The sequence below is a fragment of the Eptatretus burgeri genome, chromosome 1 (genome assembly GCF_056783735.1).
Source record: "Eptatretus burgeri isolate ZD-2024b chromosome 1, Ebu_testis_v1, whole genome shotgun sequence".
NCBI lineage: Eukaryota > Metazoa > Chordata > Myxini > Myxiniformes > Myxinidae > Eptatretus > Eptatretus burgeri.
This window is the reverse complement of record NC_140961.1, coordinates 133772191-133799320: the sequence shown is the minus strand read 5'-3', so window position 1 is coordinate 133799320 and position 27130 is coordinate 133772191. Positions and strand designations below refer to the sequence as shown.

The 27130-nt window shown below is 39.3% G+C and overlaps 1 protein-coding gene across 1 annotated transcript in view; it reads right to left on the bottom strand.

Moving 5' to 3' along the window:
- The window catches only part of LOC147035470 (uncharacterized), a 213875-nt gene that overhangs the window by 115981 nt on the left and 70764 nt on the right, over window positions 1-27130 (bottom strand). The window contains exons 13-17 of the mRNA XM_085867696.1: window positions 25122-25175; window positions 19993-20031; window positions 19715-19771; window positions 19543-19596; window positions 17198-17251 (exon numbers count right to left, since the gene is read on the bottom strand). Coding sequence (XP_085723822.1) covers window positions 17198-17251; window positions 19543-19596; window positions 19715-19771; window positions 19993-20031; window positions 25122-25175 — 258 coding nt within the window. The remainder of the gene's footprint in view (window positions 1-17197; window positions 17252-19542; window positions 19597-19714; window positions 19772-19992; window positions 20032-25121; window positions 25176-27130) is intronic.

Sequence of the window (27130 nt, the reverse complement as noted above, 5' to 3'; positions counted from 1 at the left end):
TAATTCTTGGACTTGAAATGTTTGATAAACACCATTCTGTAAGAATGTTATTACTTCAACAGGTGGTGGATGACCAAAACTATCAAAATAATATTTGTCTTGACTATTAAAAATACAAACTCAATGAGAACCGTTCCCATTATTATCTTCTAAGTTCATAATAATATTCTTTGTATGTTTAGACACGTTTGTTAATTCATCTCCCATACAAATAACCACATTATGAATTTTTAATTTCTTACAATATTTGAGAAGTTCTAAATTTGATGTATTCTTTCTAAATTCTTGAAACCACTCATCAATGCTCATTTATTGATAAGAAAGATATAATCCATTACCCCTTTTCATTAATTTTATACCTGCTTGTGCGATAGAAGAAAGCATATTGCCAACTCACAATCTCGCTTTATCAGGCAGACTTTCAAGTTTTTCAGCAAAATCTACAATAACACTACTTCCACTAATTTGTTTCTCCAACTCTTTGTTATGTCTTTCCAATTATTTTTGAGCCCGGAGTTGAGCCTTCCTTTCGTTGGCAGTTTTCACCGCTGCTGAAATACCACTCGTCAATGCTCCAGCCGCACTTAAACCAGCAAATAAAGGAATTAGAAATGGGAGAAATCCTCCACTCGTCTCTCTTATTGAATATTTCTTCAACATTGGTTTTGACATTTTAATTTTAAGTGAGCCAGTATCGTTCAAGATTTTCACCTGTTCTCTTGTGAGCAAAACATCAATTCTTACTGCTCCTTTTCTCTGAATTGTATCAATGTTAATCATACAAGGTTTTTTATTTTGAATACAAAATGATATTTTATGAAGATTGATTTGATTAACATATACCCGAGTTGGCACTTTACAACTCATTTATTTATCAAAAAAATTATGAGACTAATCACAACACCATTATCTGTATTAATCTGTAATTCTGTTTCTTCCAAAAGCAAACATTATGTATCAACTTCTTCACTCTCTCCTCTTTCAATGTATAGGGAAGTATCCACTAGATTAGACTTTATAGTTTCCTTTTGAGCACTCAGGTCAATCACATAGATTGTATACAGACTTTTAAATGCTGTCATATCCAAAATGGGTTCTTTATTTCCATTGCTTTCACACACCTTTTGGTAAGACTTTTCACAATTAATTTCCAATCTATCTTGTGGATAAAATGTTCCATCTGGAGAAACGCCAAGTTCTTTCACCTTAGCATTATCACTCAATGCATTATTCTTATCAGTAACAGTATCACCATCTGGGTTTTAAAAAAATGAGCCACAGATATCGTGGCGTTCCTTCCAGAACACCCAAATTCCACGTGTAAGTGGTTTGGTTCATTTTAACGTGTTGGCATCTTCTTTTAAAGTATTATACATTGAGTGGCTTCTTTAAGTTAAGTCTTGTATTCAACATCTCTTCTGTTTTAAGATAAGGAGTATATTCACTAATATACCAACTAATTTCATCAATTAGAAATTTATTCTGAACAGCAAAAGCACAAGCCACACCAAAAAGCAATCTATTTTCATTATCATTCCATTGCAGTTGAAATCTAATTTTCAGACCATACAGAACTATATCATGATCACAAAATCAAAATATACCTTAAAGAGGAACTGCCACAGTAAAACTATTACCTGTTTTTTTATCATCATTATACATTCCTTTCCTTTGACTATATCCAGGGTCTGTGTTTGTTCCCATTGCCATATCAGGAATAAAATCTTCGACAACTCCCTTTCCCATTCTATCACTAAATGAATATAGTGTAAATTTCATCATTTCAGATGTAGCAGAGACATAATCAACCGCTTCAACTTCTTGTGTTCCGATATACAAACGAACACTATCAAACATTTTCCAGAAGAAATCATTTACAAGTGTAGAGTTTGTGTTATTCTCAGCCTTAGTGAATGTAAATTTACACAACAAGAAACTTTCGGCTCGATTCAAATAAATTTGTTGATTATTTATTTCAAAACTTTTTGTTCCATTTGCATTCCAGTCTGTTCCAGTTATTGCATTTACCTTGAAGTAGTCTTCTTTTTAAGTCGAGTTTGAGATGACAATGGTATCATCCAAATAATAGATACTATCAATTGCTTCCATACTTGTATTTATTTAGGAAAAAAGATGTTAAAACTTTTGAAACCCTGACCCAAGTATTTGAATTATTTTATGTCGTTCTTGGGGAGACAACTGAGTTTTGCCTTTCTTAATTTCGTTTATTGCTTGCAATTTATGAGATTCCTTTTGGGCATCTTTTATACTCTTTATGGCACCCACTACATTTCCCACAGCAGAAGCAGTTGAACTAATTAGGTCTTTATGTTTAAGAATAGTTGAACCTATACCCATTAGAGTATCAATTATCCCATCTCCTATTTTTCTAAATTGATGTCTGACACCCCCTTTGTCTCTTAGGTTTATAGTATCCTCTATCAAGATGCATACCTTCACCCTTGTAGTATGGGGAAACGAACATCCCATCCCCTGTAATTATTTTATATTTTACCAACTCGTGTTTCCTCACAATAACCATCTTATTTATTTATTGGAAAACTTCACGTAGGTGAATTCTGATGGATATAATTTCTCCATTAAAAGAAATCATGCGATTATCTTGGTCGGTTATCCTAAAATTTACTCTGTATATGGTTTTTCCTGACACAGGTAGATAAACCAGATTTTTGGGTTCCATATTGAATTTATAACCAATTGGGGTTGAGTATGCACTGAATGAAAATATTGCATTTGTTCTTATTCCATCATTATACACGCCATCAATCAAATCACGGTGAATTAATACCGAATTTATGCCTGAGAATATTTGAATGACATTATCACTGTAAAACGTCCCATTAGTTTCAATATTTTTTGAGGAGAAACCCAATAACTCTCCAAATGAATTATCAATTGTGAAATCAACCTTGTAGTTATTTTTAAGTTTAATCGTTCATTTTGAAGTATGTTTTTGAATAACTATCACAATATTTTTTGGTTCATCACCCTGTTCTTTCATAAGGCGAACAATTTTGGAAGATATTTGAGAAATCTCATATGCTCCGGGTGAAACTTATCGTTTTGTATCCACTTCCCGGATTATAACTAAACTTGTCATTTTTCTCGGTGATATTAAACAAGATATTATAAGTTTTCATAGACAGTAAAGACGCCTCATATATTTTTTTTTTTTTTGTATACCTTGGTCGAGGCTCGTATGAGAGCTAACACACAACTCACAGCAAGGAGGCATGAGACAAGAGGGGCGGGAGTGGAAGGGACAAAACATTGGGGAACAGACACAGGTGAACTGTGGAAGGGAGAGGGATGGGGATGGGACGGGGAACATGGCGAGGAGAAGATGGACATTACAGGGACTTTCAGGAAGGAAAGCAGGAGAATTGAAGGAAGTGGGCTTGGGTGGATTATCGGGGGTAGAAAAGATCGAGGATTTGGATGGGGGAAGATAAGAGGTGGTGGTGAACAGCTGTTTTGAAAGCCTGGAGGGAAGAATGGGAAAGAATAGAGTGAGGAAGTTTATTCCAAAGGCGGGAAAAAAGAGGAATGAAAGAGTGAAGATGAGCAGTGATTCTTGATTTTGGTAGTTTTACCAGAAGGGGGTTGTTGGCGGACCTTGAGCGCCCTGTGGAAATGTGGTTGGGACAAATCGCAGAGAGAGCAGGGGAGGAAAGGCTGGAGAGGAGTTGGTAGAAGACAGAAAGACCACCGACCAACCTGCGGTGATTGAGTGAGAGGCCCAAAGACTCAGCTTCATTGCGGGAGATGCCAATGATCTTAAAAGCCCTGGTTTCGACAGCGTGAAGTCGAGAAAGGTGGGGAGGCAGGAGCACCAGCCCAGAGGGGAGAGCAGTACTCCATCAGGCTACGGACAAAAGCTTTGTAAGTAGTCAGGAGCTCAAGAGGGCCGAGGAAGGACTTTGCACGACGGAGGATTCCCAGTCGGCGACTGGCTTTTGAGGCAAGGTTGGAAATGTGACTTTCCCAGGAAAGGTCATGGCAGATAGTGAGACCCAGAAGCTTGAAAGAAAAGACTTCTTCCAGAGGATTGTTGAGAAAGTGGATGGGGGGGTTTTGTAAACAGTCCTTTCGAAGAGACATAGTGAGAGTGTGAGATTTGTGTGGATTGAAAGACATGTTCCACGTGTTGGACCAGTTTGTGATTTTATCCAGATCTGCAGTGAGCGAAGAAGCTGCTACTTGCCGGTCTGAGGGATGACAGATGGTACGGCAGAGGGTGGAGTCATCGGCAAAGAGAAATAGAGGATTTTCCAGAGAGTCCGAGAGATTTTGTTGCGTCAAGTTGTAGTGGGTATGGAAATGAAGATGTGTGGTCGCTTGTTGTGAAATTAAAACTAAGGATTGTGCTTCTCATCTTATTTAATATGGGATAAAATGTCTTTGTATTGACATTTATTAATTATTTTCATATTAATTCAACTGGTCTAAAATGGCTGATGCTTCATTAAAACAATTGTTATTTCCAGCCTTCTTACTACGTAACAGCAATAACAGTCTACTAACTAATTGTGATGGGTCATTTGGAAGAAAACTAACACCTGAACCAAGGCTACTTAAAGCCTGAATAATGTTTCTCCTTCTCATTCTTCCTACTTTTACCAGATAGACTAACCCTATAATTAAGAGAGTCCAGCAGATCAATATATACTCTATCATCCTTATTTTTCATATCCAATGGTTTATCAAAATATTTTAATTCCTCCCTCACAGTTGAACCTTGTTTTCCATCTTTTGTTAGAAGAAACATTAATCTCGGAGTTAGTTTAACAGGGGGTTGACCAGAACTCAAGAACCTTAATTCATCATTAAATATCTATCCCTTTTCTTGAACAAGATGAAATATTGCTGGTTGTTCTGTTGGAATGAGTCCTGCTTTGGTTTTTGAATCTGCTGAATATTCATTGTTTTGAAGAGCCGTCACAATATAATCAGGGGGTTGATTAATCTCTTCCGGTTGTTGAAATAATCCATCATCATATTCTAATTCTCCTATATGCCCTAATTCTTCCTCCATCATTTGACTGAAATATTTTAACATTTGAAGTTTTTTCAGAGTATATTCTATTGTGGGAACTGTGGAAGCATCTATAATTTTTTCTTGGGAAGTTTTTTAAAGTGGTTAAAATTTTTTCTCGTTTTCTTTCAAATGCTTCTTCATCCATTTGTTTCTGTCTGCGTTTCTTCTTTATGTCTTCCTGTTGTTTTACAACTTTTGAAACCAACTCTTGATGCTCTTTAAATCTTCTTGCTCTTTCTTTTGCATCCATTTATTTATTAGAAAATATCATTCACTGAATTATAAAGGTCAACAGAAAAATTTTCATTTTCTTCATCATTAAAGTAGATGTGTTCAAATAAATCCTTTTCTTTAAATATTTAATCAAATTCTTCATTAACATTAATACGAGTTGTAATTTCTTCTTCACCAATACTTGTATCTCCGCTTTTCATTCGTTTGCGTTGTTTTTTCATCAACATCAAAACCGAATGATAAAATCTTAACCCCATTACCACTCAGATGTTTAATAATTTGTCTCATTCCTTCTGGATTAGTTTCTAATATCCCAAGACCACCAGATTTTTAGTTTCTTTAACTCACTCTTGCAATGTGAATATTTTGTTGTACCAAGAGAAACCTCCTCAAATATTTGGCCTTCATTCCTCAATCGCATATGTTCCTCGACTGAAATATAGTAATAATCTTCACCTTCTACTTCTCCAGGTCTTAGAGCTCTCGTTGTTGTTGATACAATACGAACTACATGGTGCTTTTTAAGCAAATTTACAATATTCTCATTTGTACTATACAAGAACATTGATTTATGAAAGTTTTTTTCCAGAAGCAGATTTACCCACAAGATATATAATAATAGTTGTCATTTATAGATGTAATTGTTTATAAAATAAAAAATATATCTTTTGATATGTCATCTTGTTTCACAACAATATATTGATATTTTTCAGTCATGTGCTTCATATAATCCCCAAATTCCTTTTTACTACATAAAGTAGAACAATTGTCTCTCCAAAAATTGTTTATATCTATGGAATTTAACTTCAATAAAATAAAAGTATTAGCATTGTTTCTTATTGAGCGACGAGAGAGTTGAAAGTATTATTGCCTAAGATAAATACAATTACAAGAAGAATGTCCCCCTCTTGTGTAGTTGCTATCCATTACCATTTGGTTTCTCTCATTAACACAATCATCAAAGATAACGAGGTTCTTTTTTGATTGATCCAAATATTGGGGAGAAGGTATATTATCCGTATTATCACTAAGAATACAAGATATCGGCTTTGATTTCTTTTTATATCTCTGTGCATCACAAAATAGTTGTATTATATCTTCAATGTTGCAATCATTTAGTTTGTTTTGAAGTTTAAATAAACCGATTATATCTTTTTTTTGAAGACCAGCATTAAAACCTTGTGAGAGTAGTTGATACCCTGGTTGAAAACTCCACTTTGTGAAAATTATTCAATTATCATAATCCAAAAAGTTGGGAGAAAGAAGCATCTTTAAAAGTAAGCAGGTTTTTCCACACCCACTTGAACAAACTATGAGACATCTTAATGAATTTGGAAGATTTTTATGGTTGTTAAATTTTATCTTATTTTCCCAAATGGGTAAAAAATCATTCATTTATATATTTGGAAAAGAGGTTATTTAATTTTGTATTGCCTTTTTTGGAAACTATGTTTTATCCGAAGTTCAGGTTTAATTTCAAGATAATCCATTATTTTATTTATACAATATCTTGGTTTGATATTTCCCTGAAAATGACAATCGTTAATAATATAAATCATCAATCCACGAAACATGGTCGTCATTTGTTCAGTCTCTTCTCTTGTAAGAAAAGGTGTATTATCACCCTCAGACTTTACATTCATTTCTCGAATCGATCTTGTAAAGTAATTCATTTTTGGTGTAAATCTCAAAGAATTATATTCCTTTTTATATTTTTTATTATCAATTTTAGAAGATAACCACAGAACATATATTGTTTATAGGCTTTTGACTCTGTGTTTAATCCCCGTCTTTCACACGCAGGATAATTCTAAAATTTGTCATGTGGAGAATCAGGAAATTAAAGAGGTTCAAAATCTAGTAAACTATTCATATTTATAAAGTAAAACTTTACTTCAAATAAAATTAATCTTCGGTATCATCTTTGGTACTTTCATTGGTGCTTTCACAATCATCTATAAAACTACTTTCATAACTATCATTTGAACACAAACTCTCGGTATCATAACTGTCTTCTGTTCCAACAAAGATATTATCATCATTCTAATAATCTTCAGTTGAATAATGACTCATATTTAATTAGTAGGAAAAAAAAGCCTGGTGTTGGCTTAGTGGTTTGGGTGGTGGCTTGGGATCTTAGGGTCCTGTAGTTCAAGCCCCGTTGGCTGCTGAATTAAAATAGACCAGGAGGTTGACTCAGCCTTTCGTCCTTCTGAGGTCGGCAAAATGAACACCAGTGTACTGGTAATGGGGACACTGTATCAGCGGTATAGCCGCGTCCCAACCAATGATGCAACCAGCAGCCACAGGCTGCACTCAGTAGAGAGTAGAAAAAAACATTACCATCCATATCAATATATTTTTTTCATTAACAGATTCAACTACTGCATTTTTTATATTAAAGGTAATTTTAAAATGATCCTTAACTACTATTGAATGAAATGTCATTTCACCTGATATATTAACATCCTTTATTTCATCAGGATTTACATCTTTAGGGTTGTTGAAAAAAATACAAATTTCTCCTTGCATATTACAGATGGTCTTATCTTTTGTTTCTGAAGCTTCATCCATAAGGTTTTTCTTTTTTGATACTTTTTCTTGTTTCATGGCTTTTTCTAGTTTTGAATATATTGCCAGAAGGAGAGGAGAAACTTTTGTTTGAGCTACTTTAATTGATGTTCTTCCAGATATACTAAAAGCCCTTCCACTGAAGGAAATTGAAGAACTCATATTATTCACCATAATTGTTTTTATCCAATAGTTGTTATATTTATCTTTGTTCAATTGTACATCCTCAAAATATTTCTCAGTATCTTTTACAAATGAAGAGGTTGATTGAAACTTGTCTTTTGTGTCTTGATACATTGTATTTATTAAGTGAAAAAAGTTGGAGGATAAAATGGTTTTAAGCACAAATTCACCTATAAATTAAATGAAATTTCATCAAGAAAATTTTATTTTAAGCAAAGTTTTGTTATATAAATATGGTGAATACAACGTACTGCGATGTTTGTAATCACGAATATAAATATTATAAAAAACACCTTCAAACCAACAAACACACATTCAATCTTTTCAGACAAATATCTCCACTTGACCAAGAAACAAAACAATGTGTTAGATGTGATAATGATATTCTTTTCAAAAAATTCTAATTAACACCTTCAATCACGCAAACACAAGAACAATGAAGAAAGGGAAGGTGCCACTAAATCTCCATTGAAAACACTGATGGGGCATTTCAAGGACACATAAAAATAAGATTGTTTAGCTTTCAAGACCCTGGACCATCTTCAATCATGGAAGCTGTTGATGTGGTTAAACAAAGCATTGAAACTATAATTAAAAACACATTAAGTGAAATGAAAACTTTTAAGTTTTATATGGGAGTAAAATTGAATGTGGTAAGAGAAGGCGATGAAACTACTCCCTATATGACGACAAACCCTCACTTTATCTCATCATTTAAAGATTTTGTAAGATGTGATGTTTCCGATGAACTCCAGAGACAAGAACAAGATGTTAATAACACTGTAGTAGGTTTAAGATATACACATCAATTCAATGTAAAATATATAAGATATTCAATGTAAGATATACACATCTTAAAATCAGATCCTCTTTAAGCTTCTTCTTATATTGATTTACCAAAAGAGATAAAACTTAAGAAAGCGGTTGTTAATATTCAAAACAAAGATAATAAATGTTTTCAATGGTCTGTTCTTGCTCACTTACATCCTCCACAATGGAATCCTGAAAGGGTTGAACAGTATAAGAAATATGAGAATACATTAAATGTTAAAGATTTAAAGTTTGAAATGTCATTGAGAGATATTCCTAAATTTGAGAAAATGAATAATCTATCTGTTAATGTGTATGGATTAACAGATACAAACAAAGTTCAGATATTAAAAATTTCAAACAACTATAAAAATGATGAAACACATTGACCTTCTCTACTTTACTTCAAAGGAAAAATCACATTATGCTTTCATTAAAAATTAATCAAGATTAACCAAATCACAACTATACAAGAGAAATTGTAAAACGTATCCTTGTAAGAGATGTCTCAACTCCTGTCATAGAAAAGAACAATTAAATCAACATTCAAAATATTGTAGTAATCATAAATCAACCATAATCAATTTACCAAAAGCAGGTTCAAACATGTCATTCAAAGATTTTAACAAATATATAAAACATCCGTTTGTGATATATGCTGATTTTGAAAGTATCCTTGAAAAGATGGATACTGTTTCTCCAAATCCAAATAAATCATACACAAATAAATATCAAAACATACTCCTTGTGGTTTCTGTTATTATATCAAATCATCTGTTGGTGATGAATACAACAAGTTAGAACTTTATAGAGGAGAAGATGCCTCAGAGGAATTTGTAAGACAATTGGAAAAAGACTGCATAAGACTAAGAGAAATAATGGTTAAAACCTATAAACCAATGTCATTAACAAAGGGAGAGAAAAAGTAATTAAGAAAGAACAGTATCTGTCATATTTGTGAGGAAAATTGATGGAGAGGTCAAGGTTAGGGATCATTGTCATCTTACTGGAAAATATAGAGGTCCAGCTCATTCCCGTTGTAAACTTAATTACAAGCCCCCAAACTTTATTCCTGTCTTTCTTCACAACAACACTCACGATGACACACATTTGTTTATAAATGAACTTTCAAAGATATCTGGAGATATTTCTGCCATTCCTAACACAGATCAAAAATACATCTTATTCAGAAAAACAATTCATACATCCCCCATAACCCATATCAGATTTCTTGACACATACAAGTTTATGGCAAGTCCATTATCTAACTTAGAATCAAATATTAAAAAATTACCGAATCTTAAATCACATTTCTCAAATCAAGAAGAGATTGATATCTTATCACAAAAGGGAATATATCTGAATGACTACATGGATTCATTTGAGAAGTTTAAAGAAACACAACTTCCTTCAAGGGAAAGTTTCGATAACAAGTTGAATAAAACTCATATTTCCAATTGAGATTATACACAAGCTAAAAAGGTTTGGGAGAAGTTTAATATAAAGAATCTTGGAGAATATCATGATTTGTATCTTAAAACTGATGTATTGTTATTGGCTGATGTGCTTGAAACTTTTAGAACACTCTGTCATAATAAAAAATTCTTAAAGATTAGACCGCGCTCACTGTTACACGGCCCTGGGTTTGGCTTGGAGTGCTATGTTAAAAATGACAAAACAGAATTTGGAATTAATCAGTGATATAGATATGCTTTTAATGATTGAGAAGGCTAAAAGAGGAGGAATATCTCAAGTATGTTCCAAGAGATATGCTAAAGCAAATAACAAATAGCTTCTTGATTTTAATAAGAATGAGGATAACTCTTACCTGATGTTTTATGATGCTAACAATTTGTATGGGTGGGCTATGTCTCAATCTTTACCTTATGCAAAACTTAAATGGGTTAAAGAAAAACATTATGAAAAAGTTTTACAAGACATTGTTGTCTCCTCTAAAAAAGAATTGGATGAAGCTGAAGTTGGATATTATTTTGAGGTTGATTAAAAATATCCAGAAGAACTTCATCACAAACATAAAGACCTACCTTATGTCCCCTGATAAAGAAAGTCCAAGAAAAGAAAGGTTAAGTGATTACCAACAGTCATTTAATATAAAAGGTAAATCTCCAGAAAAACTACTTACTACATTAAATGATAAAGAAAGTTATGTTTTGCATCAAAGGAACTTGAGACAATATTTATCTGCTGGGTTGAGAGTGAGGAAAATTCATAGGATTTTGAAATGTAAACAAAGTCATTGGTTAAAGAAGTATATTAATTTTAATACAAAGAGAACAGAAGTAAAAACAGATTTTGAGAAGGACTTTTATAAATTAATGAATAATGCTGTATTTGGAAAGACTGGAAAATGTTAGGAATCGACACAACATATGACTTGCTACATCTTGGAAACAGGCTTCAAAGATAATTATTAATCGACCAAGTTTTGAGTGAGCGGAGGTGTTTTCAGAGAACTTTTGTGCTATTCATTTGAAAAAAGAGAGTATTGAAATGGATAAACCTATTTATATGGGAACATCAATTCTTGACTTGTCAAAGTCGTTAATGTATGACTATTACTATAAGAATTTAAAATCAAAGTACAAGGATAATGTGTCATTGCTATATCTGGATACAGATAGTTTTATATTAGAAATTAAGACAAGTGATGTATACGAGGATATGATTGATAATATTGATATATATGATACAAGTAATTATAAGTCAGGTGATGTGTTGTTTTCATCAAAGAATAAAAAGGTTATTGGTAAGTTTAAAGATGAATTGGGTGGGAAGGTCATGAGTGAATTTATAGGATTGAGATCAAAGTCTTATGCTTTTACTTATATTGATAATAATAACATTGAAAGGTGTGATAAGAAGCTAAAGTGAATAAAGAAAAATATAATCAAGCAAACAATAAACTTTAAACATTATTACAACTGTTTAACCTAAAAGAAGGAAGAGTACACAAAAATGAATACAATAAGAAGTTAAAAACATCAATTATATACAGAAGAGATAAATGAGAAAGCATGAGGAGCTTTTAATGATAAAAGATATTGTTGCGGTTGAGGAAATTCGCAAACCACCATTCAGGTCCTGTAGGTGAGATATCTCTGTAAGTACATGTGTAGTTAGCCCCAAACCCGTTGTTTCGAGGGAATAAATGTGATTCATTCGGGCTGCGACCCTTTAAGATAGCCGTTTTTCTGTTCTATCTTTATTTTGAACCAACCACATCTCAACCGCCATCACACAACAACCACCAACCGCAACGCCGCATCACACAACAACAACGCCAACAGCCACGACCTTTACCTTCACAGCTCGCTCCCGCAAACATCGCATCACCGCCATTCCAAGCGTCACCGTGGCCATGGACCGCCACTTTAGACCCTCCACCACCTTCGCCTCTCCTTCTGCGGCCATTCCCGCACCGCTTGTGGGCACCGAGCGTCAGGCTGTCCTGGACTCGTACAGGGTGCGCGCCGAGCCACGGGTACAAAGTGCAGCCTTTCCGAGGAGAAGTCGGATCAGGAATGATACACGCCCACTTCTGATCCGTCCAATCAGCAAGCGCGGAGCGATTTGGCCCCGCCTCCAGGCGCGTCGGAGTAGAATCGATATATGCAAATTCGAGGATCAGGGGAGATTCACGCCCCTTTTTCTCCGTCCAATGGGCGAGCGTGGCTCCACCCCCGAGCTCGTTCTGATCCAGAAATTTGTATATGGGATCTCCTACACCACTATAAAGCACCGAGCGTGGGGCGAATTTAGTCAGTTTTGGGCTCGGGCGGGTTGGAGAGGTGTGGAGGCGGGGGAGTTTTTTGGTCAAGGGAGTTGGAGAGGAGTCGGGGCGAGTTGGAGAAGAGTTGAGAGTTTTGGGCTTGTGCGAGTTGGAGAAGTGTGGTAGCGGCAGAGAGTTTTTCGGTCAAGGGAGTTGGAGAAGCGTCAAGGCGAGTTGGAGAAGTGTGGCAGCGGCAGAGTGTGGCAGCAGCAGTCAAGTCGGGTCTGGAGGAGAGTCAGTCTGTCGGGGTTCGGAGTCTGTCAGGGAGCTGCAGAGAGGGGAAGCCGGGAGCGCGGTCGAGGTCGCAGTGGAGTCGCTCGTCGCGGGACCCAAGCAAGCCAGCTATCCTATTTCCCCAGAGCATCAACAATTCCCCCTTTTTCCCCCGCGCTGAGATAGTGCGAAAAGGGGGCCCCGTTCCCACCCCACTCCAAGCAGTGCCAACGAAACCCGCGAAGGAGCGCGGAGTAGGGGAACCGCCGCCACATTTGCGGCTCATCACAAGACGGGTAGGCTCCACCCGGTCTCGCGGCCCACAGGCCCGTCTGTCCCCTTGTCGTTGAGGGTGGCCCTTTTCTTTTGCTTTTGAGTATATGTGTTGTCGGCGCCGTCTGTAAAGTAAAACTGTGTAAGTGTTGCCGTGTGCTCGCGTAGTCGGTAGTATCTCTGCATTGTTGTGTTTCTTTTGTTACAATTGCTTTTGGTGCATAATTGTTGTAATTGTATATGTGTGCTTTCCGTGTGCCGCGGAATAAATGTGCCTTATGTTGAACTGTTTTCCCGTTTCGCTTCGTCTTTTCTTTCATTGAATCTCCATCTTACTTCACGTAAAGGGTTGGTAGTGGGCTTAATACGCCCGATAATTAATCGGAACCGTCGAGGTCGACGATATAACACCGCTCGGTTATCCCGATAGTACGGAACGGGTCGCTTCAGTGGCCCGTGTCCGGAGTCGACCTGCGGCGAGGTGCGATCGCCCGGTCTACCCTCCGTGTGGGTACTTAGGTAGGTCGAATTTGGCGAACAACCCTATCCCACGCGGGGGCCGATTGGCACGATCGTGGTGAGGCCGAAAGGCCCACCCGTGACTAGTTCCCGGCGTTAGTCCGAGAGGGTCACGACAGAATTGTCCGTCCGGTGGGCGACGTGCCGCGATTCGAGTTACGTGGCTGCTCGCACGCCGGCGGGCGCGAATTCGCAACAATATATTTTAGAGAATGGAATCAATAGATATGCTAAAGCAAATAACAAATAGCTTCTTGATTATAATAAGAATGAGGATATGGTTATAAGTATGAGTGTTAAGATGTTGGGTTGGGAATTTTAACAGGCTACCGCCATCTTTTTACTGATTTATAAATGATGGAACCAAGCAATAACCAAACCAAAGAGTGGAGATGTAATCAGCCTTGGTATTTAAATGGGAAACAAAGAATGTGAGAAATATCAAATCAGACTTATTGAAGAAATCACTGGGGTAAAAGTAGATAAAACAAATAAGCAGATAAATTTAATTACAAATAAGTTGGAGGATGTAAAGAAAAAAAAATATCCTTGAATGGACTGAAAACTTTGATGGTTATCAATTGAACAATGGAAAAACAATTTACTACAATCTCAAAATGATATGTGGCTCAGGAGGTGGTCAAATAAGAGCATTAAGAGAAGTATATCATTTCATTTCTGCTCAACAAAGACACTTATACCAAGAACCAAGTTCCAAGTTATTCTTTGTGAATGTACTTGATGGAAATGAATGTTATAAGAAAATAAAGTTATTCCCTAAAGTAGAACATGGGCAAATATTCGTTGGTTCGCTCTTTGAGTAGAATGAAAATATGAAAGAAGAAGTGCTTTAATCAGTAAGTCTCAATCTTTCAGTCTTAATTTTACATTTGCTTGTATGGGAGGGAAGGGGACAGGTGGGGAGAAAAATCAGTCTCCTATTTTGGGCTTTTGGGACTTGAGTCAGAAAGTTTTTCCCTTTCCCCCCATTCATTTGAATGGGAGTCCCAGAAACCCCATTTATCATCTAATGTGCTGGCCATTCTATGATTTGAAGCCTACCATCTTGTTCTTTTCTTCTAACGTAGTTCTGACATTGCCTGGAGGTATGTTTTGGGTCGTTATCTTGCTGTCAGATGAACCCCTGACCAACTAGGCATAGATCAGAGGGTATTTCATGGCGCTGCAAAATGCTGTGGTAGCCCTTTTGGTTCAGGGTGCCAGTCACTCTGTGCAAGTCGCCGACTCTGGATCCTGCAAAAGAGCCCCATATCATCACACTTCCTCCTCCATGTTTGACAGTTGGTGTCACACACTGAGGAACCATCCTTTCACCTACTCGATGGCATACAAAACCCTGCGTGATGAACCGAAGATTTCAAATTTTGATTCATCGGTCCATAAGACCTTCTTCCAATTTTCAGTAGTCCACTGGCAGTGCTTCATGGCCCAGGCAAGCCTCTTTTTCTTATTTTTCCATCTTAGCAATGGCTTTCTTACTGCCACTCGACCTGTCAAACTTCCAGCTCGAAGGCTTCTCTTCACAGTTGAAACTGAGACTTCCTTACTTCGACCAGTGTTAAGCTGTGCTTGAAGCTGCTGTCCTGTGAGCTGCCTATCACGCAAGCTGTTGACTCTCAGAAACTTGTTTTCTGATTGTGTTGTGGCTTTGGGTCTGCCAGACCTCTTCTTGTCAGAGTTTCCTCCAGTTTCCAAGTGCCTTTTGATGGTGTAGGAAACTGAACTCACTGCCATCTTGGCTTCCTTTGCAATTTTTAAAAAGGAAATACCTTCACTTTTAAGGGTTATAATGGTCTGTCTGTCTTCTTTTCTTTATTGTCTTTTTCTCACCATTGTGATAGCAATATACTACTTCCTGCAGTGCAATATTGTCCAAATAATGCTTCAGAGGGTGTAGCAACAGTCTGTTCCAACACTGCTTTTATACAGGCAGAGGGTTTGTAACTATTCAAGGCTTAATTTACTTCCATTGCTGCAGGACAGCTGCAGTTGCTCACCACTGCAGCTGCATTACTTGTTCCCCGAAAAGGGCCTTTTTAACAACTCTGAAATTTACATTATTTTTCAGTTTTTGGTAACCTAAACTTGTTTTTTTTTAACCTCTGGCAGTTTATCACTTAGCTTTGTACCATTTCAGGTTATTCACTGGACTTGAACTGCTTAAATTTCAGTAAAAACTGAAAAATTGGGGGTGTTCTAAAACCTTTGACTGGTAGAGTATATTGTACAAATGTATAATTCAATTCAAATAAAATAAAAGTTTTAAAGGCAGTAGAAAAACAACAAAAACAACAACAACAACATTGAATCAGAAGTTCACCGCCACTGATACATCCTCTTTTACACCACCTTACTTAACACGTCAAATTAGTTATTCATGTCTGTTGTTAATTTCCTTTATTATGTCGTTAAAAACAGTAAGTTTGTGGTTTGGAATGTTTTAAAATTTTGTTGAACTGCCAGACACACAGATAAGACTGAAGCAATTGGTTTACCACGAGTGTGCACACATGCATGGGACGAGACTCCGCACAATTTGTCAAATTCAGAGCCAAAGTTCTGCTAAACTGCAATTTTGTGTTGCCATTAATGTTGAAAATATAATATTCAAATGAAGTTAAGTAGTCACTCGATCATAGACTGACATCTGACAGACAGACAGACAGAGTGAACCAATTGCACACACCGCGTTGCACTACATGTGGGGGTAATAGTAGTCATGAGATCATCTGAGTATCCAGCTGCTGTATTCAAACATGTTCTTTTCCATTTAAAACCTGCTCTCGATGAAAGAGGAAGTTGTGCTCAGTTTTGGATGAATGCCCAGACCCTGCTGTCTCCAAACTGTGGGCTTGTGTCACACACTTCCGCTTCATGAACAGCATGGCAAACCACAGTCTGGAGTCAGTAAATTCTTACCTTTTAGAAAGATACTTTAACTTTAGAAATATTTTTGACATGGTTGAAACAAATATTTTTGGTTGATCAAATTAAATTGTCACTAAAGGGTGAATGGAATTTCCCCCATTCTGAAGTAATCACATGACTGGAAGGTGAATGGAATTTCCCCCATTGTGAGGTAATCACCTGACTGGATATGTGAATTAAATTTCCCATTGTGAGGTAATCACCTGACTGGATATGTGAATGGAATTTCCCCCATTTTGAGTTAATCCTGACTGCAAGGTGAATGGAATTTCCCCCATTGTGAGGTAACCACTTAACTGGATTCTGTTTTCTGACAGGAAGGTTAATGGAATGTCCCCCATTGGGAGCTCATCACCTGACTGAATAAGTGAATGTAATTCCCCATTCTGAGCTCATCACATGACTGTAAGGTAAATGGAATATCCCCATTGTGAGGTCATCACCTGACTTGATTCTATGGTTCTCTGGCTACAAGGTGAATTGAATTTCCCTCATTGCAAGCAAATAAGTTACCTGGTTAAAATGTGTGTAAATTAGCATATTAATATTACTTGCCACCTTTTGTTTGCTTGTGTTGGTGTGGTATTTGAAATCACCTTATTTCCTGGAAGGCCAGGAGGTCCAAGAAGACCCTGTCGTCCCTCCTCTCCCTGTAAATCACAAAAATGATTTCATACCAAGATCATGTTACATTTCACAATTGCTATTCCTTTTGAAATGAAACATCAGTATTGTTTTCTGCAATTGAGAAAAATCAAAAGTGAGAAAAGTATTAGAAGGGAGGATGGTATGGTAGCTGGGAGGAGTGGGTACAAAGGGGACAGAACCTTGGGAAGTGGTGAAAGTAAGAGGGCAGATGAGGCACATATTGAACATATGGGAGGATGGTGTGCACAAACCTTTGTCATGTTACGATTGCAATAATTTTTTTGGTTCTCCAGAAGTTGAGGCTCATGGAGGAGTTTAATGACAGAGGGTGGCAAGGTAACAGACCGACAGAGCAGCATAGGAGAACAGACAGCCAAAAAACACAAAAGTACATTACAGTATGAGAAGAGGAGTGGCAGGGTAAAAAGGGGGTTAGGGAATCAGTTCGAGAGGGCGACAAGCAGACCCTGAGGACTTGGCCTTCTGCCAAGGGATAACAATCATACAAAATATTTGGACTTGACTGCCTCCAGGGGAACAAGATGGGAAGCATCTGCACCAGCTCAAAGTGTGTAGCCAAACTCCATGACACTTATGATGCATGGCCCAGAATGGATTTGGCTCTGTGGAGAATACCAAGGTGATGGCCAGCTTTCAAGGCCAGCTTGGAAATATGGTTCACACAAGGCAAGTTATAGTTTATTGTGAAACCAGGCACTGTACTGCTCCATTTGGTTGGCCAGATAAGTAAACAAGGAGGGTTTAACAGCTTCTTGTTCTTCTTTCATATGCGGCACATGGCTGTGGGACGTACAATTTGCTGGGCGGCACAACTGTACCGCTGATGCAGTGCTCCCTGTAGGTCAGAGCAAGAATTTGTAATTTGTTCAGGGTGCCAGCAAGAGGTCACCTATTCTCCGTGAAGGACGCCGTGGGATCTTTAATGTTCACCGACTAATACTTGCAGAGGGGACGGATCTAACAGCTCACATTTATGGAAAAACAGAGTGAAAATATCTGACTTTCCTAAATTCAAAGATGTATTCCAGGTACTTGACCAGTGAATTGTTTTTCTTTTCTTCTCAGATCTGTGGCTAGTGATGCCATGGCAAACTGTTGCATTGGGAGAGTGGGAAGAGCTGGGACACTTTTCAGATTTCCTATTCTAATGCTCTCAATGTTGGAGCTGGCCCAATGACAGGCTTTTCTCAGCTAATGGTTGATGGGGGTGAGAAACCTGTCTAAGTATGGTGCTTTACCAGTAATGCCCCCCTTCTCCCCACCACACTTCTACCACAACCCCCAAATGTTGTGCACAGATTGGAGTCATCAACAAAATGATTGGAGTGAAGATTTTCCAGGGAAGCGAAAAGGTCACTGATAAAGACCAAAAAACAAGTCATCTGCAGAGTGAAACACCAGACTCAAGAGGCAGAACATAAGACAGAATGCCATCCAGAGTGACCTGCTGTTTGTGCTTGCAGAGAAAATTGATAGGCATTCAAGGAGGGTACCCTGAATACCACTGGATGACCCCTTAGAAAGCAAGGCTGGGGGCCGGATAGTCATCAAGGCACGAGAGATGTCCAAATTGACGGCCGTGAACTTTTGTTTGACAATTGGAACATCCATTCTATGTTGCTTTCAAAGAAGCAACATGTCCAGAGTGAGAATAACTTGGGCAGAAACCGAATTAAGAGAACAGAGAGTTGCTGAAGAGATATACAAGACTTGAGGTCTGCAGCAATGACAGATTACATTACTTTGCATATGATAGGGGGAAGGTTGTTTGGTCTGTCGTTGAAAGGATCAGTCGATATTAGTATCCTTCCTGTGAACGGAGTTGATGTGGGCAACTTTTCAAGATGAAGGCAAATGACCATCAGAGAAAGATCTGGAGAAGAAGAAGAAAGAAAGAGAAGATAGGGTTGAATGATAGGTTTTGAGAATTAGAGTGGGAATACCATCTGGTCCAGTTACAGAGGATTCAGGGTTGGTGAGAAACTTATCAACATTAGGAGAGGAAAGGGCCACATACGCAAGGGACAACTATACGAGGTGGTAAGCATGGGAATGAAAGGAAGACATTTAGGACATTTGTCTTTCCTGTTAAAACAGAACTCAGACATTCGGCTCTTTCATAAGCTGTGTCCAGCACGACTGGACCACAGAACAGAAGGGACGAAAGAGGCGGGACAGAAGAGATGACTACGGAAGTCCATGGAAAATTTTCTAATCAAGTCTCTTATATCACAAGAGAACGAGAGAGTATTCAGGTGAATAATAGACTCACCTTATGGCCTTGTTTTCCAGGTTCACCACCACCACCTTTATTGCCTTTTTGACCCTGTATTGTAGAGGAAACCATTTTGTGAATTTGTGGTAACTGATATGTTGATGCAGTTGGATAAATAATATATGTAAGGCCAAATCATGTTTTGTTCTTTATATACAGAAATGCTTACCTTCATTCCTGTGAGGCCAGCTTGTCCTTGGGCAGCAGGAGGACATGAGGCTGCACACTTTGACGACAGACATTTTCCTCATGATGTTGAAAAGGCCTCCACTCAAATCATTTTAAAAGTCAAACTTCACATAATTCCACGTGGTATATTCTTAGCGCACGTGCTCCACCAGACTCTACAATGGAATGAATAATCTGGGTCTATTTCATAGGATGGGCAAATACAATGAGAAGCGTGGCAGGACATCAGCATCATCTAACGAGGTCTATGACACGTACCTGAGGTCCATCCAACTCATTCTCAATGCCTTGCAGTCCCTGAAATGACAATTTTATGGTAAATTGAATGAGCTGAATTACACGATAAGTTAAAACATAAGTTACAGAGATCAGGGAAAGCGTAACACATTAACCTTTGACCTGTCTAGTCTGGGTTTCATTACCATCCGTCAGAATGGTGCTACGTTGGGCAGGGCATTGGTTGTAGCACAAAATGTGCTGTCCCTCGGATGGACGTGAAGCAGGTTGTCCAGTTTACCATCATAATTTCATAGACATTCGTTATTCCACTGTCTTTCGTGAGGAGTCGGCCATTGTGTGCCAGTACCCGAAACAAATTCTGAATTCCCTTATCGAAGGGGAGTCGTGCATCAATGGCATAGCTGTGCCCCCAGAAATGATGCAACTAACATGAGCCAGATGTTGTGTATGCCTGAATGAATGAAGCAGTAATTCAAGATGAATGTGACAAATGACAACAGATGTTGAGCATCATCGGAATGAAGCGTCATCATTGCAAAACCTTAAAGGCCCAGTCACACCTTGACGTTTTAGCCAGCAATGGCAACGTATTAAAATGTATGTAAAACGCTGGCTTACGTTGAACTTTTGATGTTTTTTTTAAAGATTCGGACGTATTCATAACGACTTGGTCTTATGCATAACGTATTAGTAACGGACACAGAACGTTTCGTTGTGTTATAGATAACTTATACCAACGAATGCTGAACCTGTTGTCGGCGTTCACAACCTATGCCCAACGATAGTCTAACTTATGCATAGCGCGCTGCACGCATCGCCGACGATGACGTGACGTAGGTTATGAAAAGGCTGCCGCACAACGATTCAAATCATAATCGCCGGAGAAATGGAAGTGTGAACATCGCAGTCACACCTTGGCGATCTTGCCAGCGTATGCCGACCTCTGAAAAATGCGTCTAAAACGCTGGCGCACGTCGAATACGGTATGGGTAAGTTTGGTCTGCGTGAAGAGAACGCTAAAGTACGCTATCATACGTCGTAGTAAGTGGAGTACGTCTTGTAATTTTGAACATGTTGAAAATTTTACGACGTACTTGCCATACGACACACGCTCCGCATGCAATGGGAATAAGTTGTACGCACGATATGCGATCGTTGTCACACGTCGCCAAAAGTTACTTGTAAGTTACTCATAAGTCGAAACACGTCAAGGTAATGGTTAGCGTCAGTGTTCCAGACTCCCGTTTTTTTTTTTTTTTTTCTTAGGTATGACAGTGTTGAGTGTACAGTGCGGTTATGATTTAAATCGTTGAGCGGCAGCCTATTAATAATATTATATTATAACCGCACTAGAAATCGAAGTGTCAAAATCACCATCATACCGAAGGAAGGAAGAAAAATAAAAAAATAAAAAACCAGGGAGTCTGGAACACTGACGCTAACCATTACCTTGATGTGTTTCGACTTATGAGCACCTTACAAGTAACGTGCGTCGATGTGTGTCACCGATCGCGTAACGTCAGTACAACACGTTACTCATAGGTTAGAAACAAGTTTCGGGTACGCTAAACATTACCTCGACGTGTTTCGACTTATGAGTAACTCACAAGTAATGTGTGTCGACGTGTGTCAACAATCGCGTGACGTGCCTACAACTTATGGCCAGCGTTATGCGGAATGTGTGAGTCATACGCTGGCATAAGTCTTAAAATTTCAAGCATGGAAAATTGGAGGACAACCGAAAAGTACAACGTTTAAAGCCAGCGTACAACGACGTATGGCAGTGTTTTTCAGCGTACTTTCAATGTTATCAAAACTTACCCATAACGTATTCGACGTGTACCAGCGTTTTAGACAAATTTTCCAAAAATCGGCATAAGCTGGCTAAAACGTCAAGGTGTGACTGGGCCTTAAGTAAGTGCCGGCAAGAAATGGCCTACTCCTTTCACTTGATCATGTGCGATCCTCAGCACCCAAATAAGACAGCCGGCTTTACATCCCTGTCCAATGGATGACATTAGCTTGAGATGCAGCCTCCCCCTTCTAGCACCACACCAGAACAGAAGTGTATAGTTAAAATAGATACTGTTAGGGATCAAACCCAGTTTAGACAGCTCAACATGGCAAGTCCCTCACCAACTGGGGCATCCTGCAACCCTAATACTCATGTTGTCATTTTTCTTTTGGCTGCTCCCGTTAGGGGTCGCCACAGTGGATCATCAGTCTCCATTTAGCTCTGTCCTCCACATCTTCCATTGTTACACCAACCACCTGCATGTCCGCCCTCACCTCATCCATAAACCTCCTCTTTGGCCTTCCTCTTCTCCTCCTACCTGGCAGCTCCATCCTCAGCATCCTTCTCCCGATATACCCCGCATCCCTCTTGTGCACATGTCCAAACCATCTCAATCTCGCCTCTCTCACTTTGTCTCCAAACCGTCCGACCCGCGCTGTCCCTCTAATATACTCATTTCTAATCCTGTCCATCCTCGTCACTCCCAACGAGAATCGCAGCATCTTTAACTCTGCCACCTCCAGCTCCGCTTCTTGTCTTTTTTGTCAGCGCCACCACCTCCAAACCATACAACATAGCTGGTCTCACTACCGTCTTATATACTTTCCCCTTCACTCTTGCAGATACCCTTCAATCACAAATCACTCCTGAAACTCTTCTCCACCCACTCCATCCTGCCTGTACTCTCTTCTTCACTTCTCTCACACACTCTCCGTTACTTTGGACAGTTGATCCCAAGTATTTAAAACCATCCACCTTCACCACCTCAACTCCTTGCAACCGCACCATACCACCACCCTCTCTCTCATTTACGCATATGTACTCCGTCTTACTCATACTGACTATCATTCCCCTTCTCTCCAGTGCGTACCTCCACCTCTCGAGGCTTGGCTCAGCCTGCTCCCTACTCTCACTACAGATCACGATGTCATCCGCGAACATCATAATCCATGGAGACTCCTATCTGATCTCATCCGTCAACCTGTCCATCACCATTGCAAACAGGAAAGGGCTCAGAGTCGATCCTTGGTGCAATCCCACCTCTACTTTAAACCGGTCCGTCATTCCTACCGCACACCTCACCGCTGTCACACTGTCCTCATACATATCCTGCACCACCCTCACATACTTCTCCACCACTCCTGACTTCCTCACACAATACCCCAACTCTTCTCTTGGCACGCTGTCATAAGCTTTCTCTAAGTCCACAAACACACAATGTAACTCCTTCTGGCCTTCCCTATACTTCTCCATCAACATTCTCAAAGCAAACATCACATCAGTGGTGCTCTTTCCTGGCATAAACCAATATTGCTGCTCACAGATCGTCACCTCTCCTCTCAACCGAGCTTCCACTACTCTTTCCCACAACTTCATGGTGTGGCTTAACAACTTTATACCTCTGTAATTTCCACAGCTCTGCACATCACCCTTATTCTTAAAAATCGGTACCAGTACACTTGATCTCCACTCCTCCGGCATCCTCTCACTTTCCAAGATTTTATAAAACAATCTGGTTAACAACCCCACTGCCATCTCTCCTAAACATTTCCATGCCTCCACTGGTATATCATCTGGGCCAACTGCCTTTCCACTCTTCATCATCTTCATAGCAGTCCTCACTTCATCCTAACTAATCCACTGCACTACCTGATTCACGATCTCCACCTCTTCCAACCTTCTCTCTCTCATTTTCTTCATTCATCAGCTCCTCAAAGTACTCCATCCACCTTCTCAACACACTCTCCACGCTTGTCAGCACATTTCCATCTGCGTCCTTTATCACCCTAACCTGCAGCACATCCTTCCCAGCTCAGTCCTTCTGTCTGGCCAATCGGTACAAATCCTTTTCCCCTTCCTTTGTATCCAACTTCCCATACAGCTCGCCATATGCCTTTTCCTTAGCCTTCGCTACCTCTCTCTTCACCTTGCGCCGCCACTCCTTGAACTCCTGTCTACTTTCTTCATCTCTCTGACTATCCCACTTCTTTTTTGCCAACCTCTTCTTCCTTATACTTTCCTGTGCTTCCTCGTTCCACCACCAAGTCTCTTTGTCTTCCTTCCTCTGTCCAGATGTCACACCAAGTACCTTCCTAGCTATATCCCTCACCACTTCTGCAGTAGTTGCTCAATCGTCCCACACCTCTTTACCACCATCCCACACCTGTCTCACCTTCTCCCTGAATTGCATGCACCAGTCTTCCTCCTTCAGCTTCCATCAACTGGTCCTTGGTTCAGCCGTCACTTTCTTCCTCAACCTCACCACCAAAATCATCCTACAAACTACCATCCGATGCCGTCTAGCTCCACTCTCCCCTGCCACCACCTTACAGTCTCTAATTACGATTCGCTCTAATTACCAGTTGTCATTACCATTCGCCATCTTTGTCTCTTCCTTCATTGTCTTGTCATACAATGAAAGAAATGGATGATAATATTGATATCGTGAAAGAATAAGTGTGCCCACCATGAGCATTACTCGAAGTAGTGTGCATCACCGTAAACAGTCCCAGTGAAGAGATGAATAATAACAAGAGAAGACACCAGATGCTGTTTGTAAAAAGTTGTTTATAAACAATGGCCACAAGAAAAGAACCTACAGCAACCTCTGGTGTCTTTTTACCTCCCGGTGGTAATCAAACCGATTTTAAAACGATTCACCGTTTCCACTCTTCGTAGCCAGACTGTTCTACAAGATCCATCAACTGCTGCCGTTCCTCGAGGACAACATTCCGAGCCTTTAGTGCATCAGTGATGTGATCTGCCATCGCAGTCTGACCATTTGTGGATCCTCAATGTGCTGTTGCACTGATATGAGATTAGGAAGGGTCATGAGTGTATGAGAAGAAGATTGACCTCATGTTTACTCCATACAGCAAATCTGGCCAGGATGTAGTCTTCGTGCAAAGGTCTACTCTTTGTAAAAGAAACGACAAGATACAAATTTGCTGAAAATAATTGAGCTGCAAGGACAGCCAGCTCCATGTAACCTCCAAAGGATGATGTGCTCGAGGATAAGCTTCCCCTGATTGCACTATTTGGTTCCAATAGAGGTGTTGGGTTAGGGTTAGGTACATGGTAAAACAGAACAATGGACGAGGGATGGGAACGATTGACTGCAACAAATACGTACCACCATTCCAGGAGGACCTGGTAGTCCTGGTTGGCCAATTGGTCCAGTATCACCCTGAAAAATAAACAGTGCATTGATGCTTGTGTTTCTTTCAACTCCAATGATTTTTCAAAAGTTTTTACTACATATTGAAGACAAATTATTATGCTGTTCAAAGTGCTTATTCTGTTAGAGTAATCTGACAAAGTCCTTTGACTGTCACTTGAAAAATAACATGATGCATTTCCTTGTGATTTAAAACTCATTTGGTGTTGCTTCATGCAAATGACACATCTGTATGTACTAATCACTTAATTTAAGTACTCAGGGCTCATTGTGCTTAACATGCACTCAATATCTACTCCATTTTCTGATTGCAGTACCAAAGATGTAAAACAGGTTCGAACACACTGAGTCTTGCGGAGACACAATATGTAACAAGTCGGTGTACTCTGTTTATCAATCAACTAAATCCAAAACCGACCTCCTCAAGCACTGTCTTACCAACATAAACGATGATTAGTGGGGCAATATTATCGATAATTAAATATCTCGATGTATGTTTCTGACTTACCTTTCTAGTTACCCCGCACACACGAAGTGAAAAGCAGGGTTAAGCAATTGGTTCATGTCCATCCGTCATTCTGTCTTATCAGTTTAGTCAGGTTTATGATCGTCAGAAACTTCTTCTTCTTATTCTTCTTCTTTTGGCTGCTCCCGTTAGGGGTCGCCACAGCGGATCATCCGTATGATCCGCATAGTGATTTGGCACATGTTTTACGCCGGATGCCCTTCCTGACGCAACCCTGGTCGCCTCTTACGACACAGGGATATGGTACACCTATTTTAACCGGGGTATACACCGGCCCAGTACACTGGTACTCATTTCGCCGACCTCGGAAGGATGACAGGCTGAGTCAACCTACTGGTGTATTAATTCAGTGGCCCAACGGGGCTTGAACTCAGGACCTTTTGGATCCCAAGCCGCTGCCCTAACCACTGCGCCAACACCAGGCTTATGATCGTCAGAAACAACTTGTTTAAATAAAATGGTATATTTTGAACACGAAGTGGTTTATTTTGTGATCTGATCGCCACTCACTTTATTTTGCGATTTGATCAAAGATGGCCGACTGGTAGACAGGCGGCCATTTTAGTTGTACATAACTCTGGACTAGCCCTTTAACTCCACCCAGCAAAATTACTAAAACAACGGGGGCTCTGATATTTTGTCATTTTCTACTTGTTTAAATTGAATTATATACTTGAACACTGTAGAACACAAATCACCTTCCTAATACTTCCAAGAACCATGCTATATATCGATATATAGCATGAGAGGGCATGACATGTGAAATAGTCGGGGTGAAGAAGAGGCCAAGTAACGCTGGGTTCGATGGTGTTCAATAAGACCTACATCTCCTAAACTGTGACTCAACATCGTCATATTACAGTACAGTTTATAAGTGTGGGTTTTTGCTGTGTACACAGTCGAGGCTCGTGGAAGAGCTGGTATTAGTGCACTGAACGGATCAGGACAAAACGGACAAAAAGAACAGCAGAGAGAAGGGGGAAACACCAACATCGGAGTTGAAGGCCAAGGTAGAGGTAGACTTCGACAAACAATGGGTGTGGACTGGGGCAGGAGAGGATGCATGGAGTGGACAATATGGATATAGAAGGAAATGCTCAGGAGGGAAAAGTGGAAATTGGGAAAGAGGGTTTGGGATGGGGGTGTGCTCGAGGCATAACTTAACTTACATAACATGTGCTCGACTTAACGAGGGTAGAAAAGTGATGTACTATACAAGACTGCTTCGCAGCACTAAACTTATGGATTATTTTTTTTCAACGATCTTTAAAATTGTTATTTTATTAAAATGAAATATTATACCTGAACATTGCGTGGGGTATCATGTTCTACGAACTCTTGAGTTGCATCATGAGTTTGTTTTCTGCCAAAGTCACTTCTTCTTCTACTCCTTCCTCAAGCACATGGGTACTATGAGGTGCGCTAAAGTTAAATGCCT